This window comes from Arachis hypogaea, chromosome 7 (genome assembly GCF_003086295.3).
Source record: "Arachis hypogaea cultivar Tifrunner chromosome 7, arahy.Tifrunner.gnm2.J5K5, whole genome shotgun sequence".
Taxonomy (NCBI): Eukaryota; Viridiplantae; Streptophyta; class Magnoliopsida; order Fabales; family Fabaceae; genus Arachis; species Arachis hypogaea.
Genome location: NC_092042.1, coordinates 48,927,577 through 48,933,351, shown reverse-complemented (window position 1 = coordinate 48,933,351; position 5,775 = coordinate 48,927,577). Strand labels below are relative to the sequence as shown.

The following is a 5,775-nucleotide window of genomic DNA, read 5'->3' as shown; positions in this document are numbered from 1 at the left end:
CCGCACTTTACACAATTCTAGAACCCTAGTTTTCTCTAAGCCATGAGCAACTAAACCTCCTCTGTTAAGGTTAAAAATTCTGTGTATTTTAATGAATTAATACTATTGTCATTCTACTTCTAATTAATGCACTGATTTAAATTCAAAGATTACTTTCGTTCTTCATCTTATGAATTTGAGTATATTGGAAGATAGCTCTTTTTCTACATGAATTCTTGTTGATTCTTGGAAAAGTTAACTCACTTGAATAATAGCTTGAATGTAATTCCTCCTAAATCACAAATTACATGAACTTAACGTGATATGTGACATATAATCATCTTATCTTTGGGTACCTAAGGTTTATGTGGTTAATAAACTAGAATTGAACTTGACCCTTTAATCTAAATTAAGTGACCAAGGAATCGGTGGTTGATTAGGTTAGATGAGATTAAATCACTAAGGAATTAGGGTTTAATCAACTAAAGTTTGCTATGAATTGAATCTTTCATGATTGAAGTAGTTGGTAAGAATTATTAATCCGGAACAACAAATATCTCTGAAACGTTAACTGTTTTCTCATATACTTTTTACAACCAATTTACTGTCTATTTTCTTAATCCTTGCTTTGCTGTTTAATGATTTTGAACCCAAAACACCCCTTTTTGCTTATCTGACTAAGTGAATTGCTCAATTATTGTTGCTTGGTCCATCAATCCTCGTGGGATCGACCCTCATTCACCTGAGGTACTACTTGGTACGACCTGGTGCACTTGCGAGTTCAGTTGTGGTTTTCAAAATCCACACCAAAAAGCTTTACAAATCTTTTTCATTAAGCTAAACTCCATTCATCTTTCTTTTTGTTTAAGGATAAGCAAAGATTTAAGTTTGGTGTTGTGATGACACGTCATCTTAAGCGATTTTTAGAGTTCTTTTTCATTCATTTTCTCATGATTTAATCAGATTTCTTATGTTTTCTAATAGAATTTAATAAATAATCAAATATTTAGAGTTGGGATAGTGTTTTTATGTTTTCGGGAGTTTTTTGTTCAAAGACAATCAAGAATTGAAGCTTTTTCACAAAGAGAAAACAAAAGCAGTAAAATTGTGGCCTAAAGAATCAGAAGTGTGTCCTAAACGAAAAGAAATAGAAGTAAAAGCAACATGCAAGGACACGCTCAGCATCAACTCCACGCTCCGCAGAAGACCTGCACTCCCGGCATCCTTTATGCACGTTCGACGGCCTCCCTCTCCACGCCCAGCATGCTCGGCAGCTCCCGTTCGACACCCGGCAGGGTCCTCCCAGGAAGATGGAATTTTGGGTTTTTTTGCCCAACTTTCTTCTAATGAAAGCCTGTATTAAGGATAATTACGACTCTTAGAGGCAACAATTAAAGCCTAAGCTTAATTATCCACATCATTAGAAGCCTTAATCACAATCAGAATGTTAAAGACTCTAGAAGATTAGTTATTAATTCTTTCTAAAAACATAATGAATTTGGTTCGTTTAGTATTTGAATTGAATTATTATTTTGAATTTGAAATTGAAACCAGTAAGTAGTACCTTATCTTTCTCGCCAGAAGATAAGTAGTTATCTTATCTTTCTCTTCGAAAGATGAGATTAGAATAGTTTGAATTTGAATTCTAGAATTTAGGATATAAATAAGTGAACATTGTTCACAGGGAGTGATATCGAACTCCTCCGTAATCTTTTTTCATTGTTTTTTTTTCTTTTTTATGGGTAACTAATCATTTGTCAAAGGGTTAGGAACTCTGTATATGTTTTCTATAGGTTATTAATATACGTTTATTTTATTTTAAAGTTTTGCATTGATCTATTTTATGATTGAGTTATTCCTTCTTCTTTCGGATTAATAGTATCAAAAGGTACGCTAATCTCTTTTGAATTCTTTTATTTAATTAGAAAATTTGATATTTGAATTAAAGTTTTAAAACTCTTTCACATGACTCTTTGAATTCGGTTAGGAATAGTGGTTCAATTAGTGTGTGACATATGCATGATTTTCCATCACTCTAATTTTGAATAAGTGATATATAATTCGGATTAGAACAACTTTTAAAAATTGTGTTTTCTTCTAAGATTTAACTGGACAGGACTAACTGGAATACGTGACATATAATTCGACCTAATGACTATTTTTAAATCTTATTTGAATCTAAATCAGTTTTTGTGCTTAATCTCTTGATTAATTAATTGATGACTAATTAATGCTTGAAAAACTTAGGAGTCAAGGAATTTGAAAATCAATTACTAAAGATTTATCGTGAAAGATCTATACACACTTCAAGATAATAAACAAGCTAGTTTTTCTAAAAACATAAACATCTCCGAAATCCATGACTCTCACTATCATTATCTTCTCTCAAATCAATACTCAAGCTCTCTGCCTGTGGTATTCAAGCACTCAAGACTCTAATATTCCTCATCAATGCAGGTTATTTTAATCTAATTAAGTATTTAATCTAATATTTGCTTGCTCAATCTTTTAATTTTCGTAGGAACAATATCCACTCACTATGGTATTACTTGAACGATCCAGTACATTTGCCGGTATCCATGAGCTTTAATTTTCGCTCATAATTTTCGCTCATCAACCATTGCCAACCCTATTGGGCCACTAACTTCTTTCAACTGGAAGCTTTGAGTCTTCATAACATTATCAACTGTATTCGACATGGTCGTATAAATATCCCAGGATCGGTTTATTAACATAAGTTTCCCAGCAAAACATATCAAGACTTCTCAAAGAACTGCAACAATAATATAGTTTTTTCGTTAAAAGAAAATGTAAACGTCTAAGGTTAACAAAGTAGTTACATTAGCTTAGTGGTCAACACGAAACTTAAAACATCATCCGGTGCATTAAGGTGCTAATTGAACGCTTTGCAAATTATATTCGAAAACGCTAAAAGCTACTCCTATTGATTCCACCAAACAAAATTTATGAAGACGAACAAAATGAGCTAATGAAATCCTAAAACCCAGTTCAATATTTTAACAACATTATTTTCTGGCATCATCGGTGCCAAACCAGATGCAATATACAAATGACGTGAAGAGAATATTTTATCTATCAACATCATACCACCCATAACCCCAGGGTAGTAAATCATACAGCAACTTAGATGTATGAAATTATTTTGAAATAGATTACAATGTACAAGGAAAGGGAGAATAGGGCAAATATGTGTTGCCAGAAGAGAAGCGCTGAAGCTTCACTAACTGCATAGCCCCGCAAGCTGGCAATCGCTCCCAGTAAAATAGCACTTGGTGTAGTATACTGTAACAAAAGCACAAATCTGAACATGGCATCAGGCTCACCCAAGAAATTTAGCTTATCTGACAATGTCACAATCCCAATTCCCAGAAGAGGAAGAACCAGGAGTCTTGCCACAATTATACCAATCGTAGTTCTAAGTCCAAGTTTCGACTCATTTGGACCTTCAGCAAGCATGCCCCCCAATACGAGCATCACAGAAGGTACCATTGCCCCACCTAAAATCTCTAAGCTGTCTGTAATGAATAACAATGGTGCATCAAATCCGAAGAACAAAGCTTTCAGTTGAGGTATCATTCCAATGAAGATAGCCAATAGAGATGCAATTGTTGGGGGTTGAAGTATGTGCTGAATTGGTGTTTGTTCAGCAACAATTCGAATTCTTCTAACAACTCTAGGTTCCGCCAAACACCTAATAGACCTAGGACTGTTCCCACCACTGCTTTCTGCTGTAATCTCGAGATCTGGTACAGTAGATGACGATATTCCTGAGATGCTCTTAAAAACCCTGGCAATAAAAGGAGTCTTAGAATGTTCAGTCTCTTTATCCTCAATTCCAGGCCACTCAGCTTCAACAAGAAGCGGCCTACTGATATCGTTAAGTCTCTGTTCCTCAATCTCATTCCCTTCCTCGACAATCTCATAATACTGCATAGGAGGCTCCATCATGTGATAGACAAAGGTGTATACAAGAATCACAGCAACCCATTGTGAAAAGGACACATAAGATACCCCTCTTGAGTTGCAGTGAGATCCAAATGGGTTATCCTTACTATGGCAAACGGATCCAACCAAGGCAAGGGGAAGATTCCCGGTGTTCCCAAACCCTGTCATTATAATAGAAAATCTGGTTAACTCCGGCGGAGGGCGACATATGACAACCACCAAGAACCCGAGTAAGCACCCCAAAGCAGTACTGACAAGCACATTTACAGGTATAAACCACCATTCCAGAAAGTTCTGAAGAGTAATGCTTCCCCCGAGCTCGGTGAATATAAGGCAGGGCAAGAACAGAGCAAAAACAAGTTTACTAAGGAGTCTAAATGTGGCTCTGGGGATGAATTGCATTCTAGGGTTTGCAAGAAATAGTCCTATAACAGTAAGACATAGCAGCTTCAACAAAGGGACTATAGCACTTGCTAGATCCGCACGGCCGGACCTCATATTAAAGTTTTCATATAAACCAGCACTGCCTCCTGACATGTTCCCCCTTCCTGCAATAAATCACAGCGTTAAGTAGTGAACACAAAAATCATTTTCCAAGTTATTTTTTCTTTATCGCCCAATAAACAATCAAGAGAAAAATAACCCATGGATAGTATTCAAACTATTAATTTATACGAAGACAAAATCAGGAATTCATGATTCCAATTTCCAACAATCACTTGATCAAAGTCAATAGTACAAAATAATCAAAAACCAATGATACCAGTTGCTAATCAGAAGAAAACCTAGGTGTAACGGATCAATAACCATAAAATCAGTGAAGAAGACACAACGGTCCCACCAAGCTGAACTCAAGTTCAAGTCACAAACATCTCAACCGCAACTTCTTCAACACCTAACAAGTAATTATTTTTCACAGCACCTAACAAATGATAATTATAATTGTAACTGCAAACTTACACAGTTCATGTTTAGAGAATGGAATTGAAGCGCAGTGAAAATTAAAATCTCGAGAAAGTTCTAAAGCTAATGTTGATATTTACCTGTGGAATGGAATCTGATGCAGCTATGAGCTATCTACAGGACTGTGTGCACTGCACCAACAAGGCAGCAAGCGAGTTCGATTTTCTGCTTTCTCTAACACTGAAACGAAGGAAAGATTCGAGAAGGTTCAGCTCCAAACGACAGCTTTTCTGACAATTAGTGTTTGTAGCCGCCGGCTCTGAGCTCAAGAGAAACGTCAAAAGGAGGACGGTAGCAGCGCCGGCGAGGGGAGCGGAGGAGCACAGTTTTGAAGGCCGGCAACAGTGGCCCAAGAGTGATGTGATTAGGGCAAATTCTGTCTTGGAAATTATTGGGAAATTTGTAAGATCTGGATTCCTGCCTGTGTTCTCTTGCATTTTCTTTTCTTTTTAAATTAAAAAAAAAAGTAAAACCATAGTTATCAAAATTGAATCCGTGATTAATTAGTAAAAAATATAAAATAGTAGTTTGGTCTTTAAATGATAAAAAATAAAATCAGTTTTACATAAATAAAAAATATAAAATGATAAAAAATTGAGTAAAGTGACTATTAAATTCTTAAAATTTTTTATTTTAAATTAATGAGCCCTTGAAAAAATATGGTACCAATGGTGATGCTTATATGTTTCTATTCATTAGTCCTAAGTCAAAATTTCGAAGACCTACTACTTAATTTAATATTCTAAAAAATTTAAAATAAATATCTTTACTAATATTTTAATATATAAATATAAATATTTAAATATTTAAATATTTATTTTAATAATTCTATAAATTCTAAAGAATTATAAATTAAAAAAAATAAAT

General features: G+C 34.7%; 1 protein-coding gene across 1 annotated transcript; it reads right to left on the bottom strand.

Annotated features, from left to right (window-relative positions):
* Positions 1-2,961: 2,961 nt before the first annotated feature.
* Positions 2,962-5,413, bottom strand: LOC112703025 (protein PIN-LIKES 2). Its single transcript, XM_025754320.2, has 2 exons — positions 4,989-5,413; positions 2,962-4,493 (listed from the first exon to the last, which is right to left on the bottom strand). The coding sequence occupies exon 2, from the start codon at positions 4,480-4,482 to the stop codon at positions 3,124-3,126; it is 1,359 nt and encodes a 452-aa protein (XP_025610105.1). The 5' UTR covers positions 4,483-4,493; positions 4,989-5,413; the 3' UTR covers positions 2,962-3,123.
* Positions 5,414-5,775: the final 362 nt, after the last annotated feature.

Excerpts from the sequence above, each read along its gene's own strand:
- LOC112703025 (XM_025754320.2), bottom strand. The coding sequence starts at position 4,482 with ATGTCAGGAGGCAGTGCTGGTTTATATGAAAACTTTAATATGAGGTCC.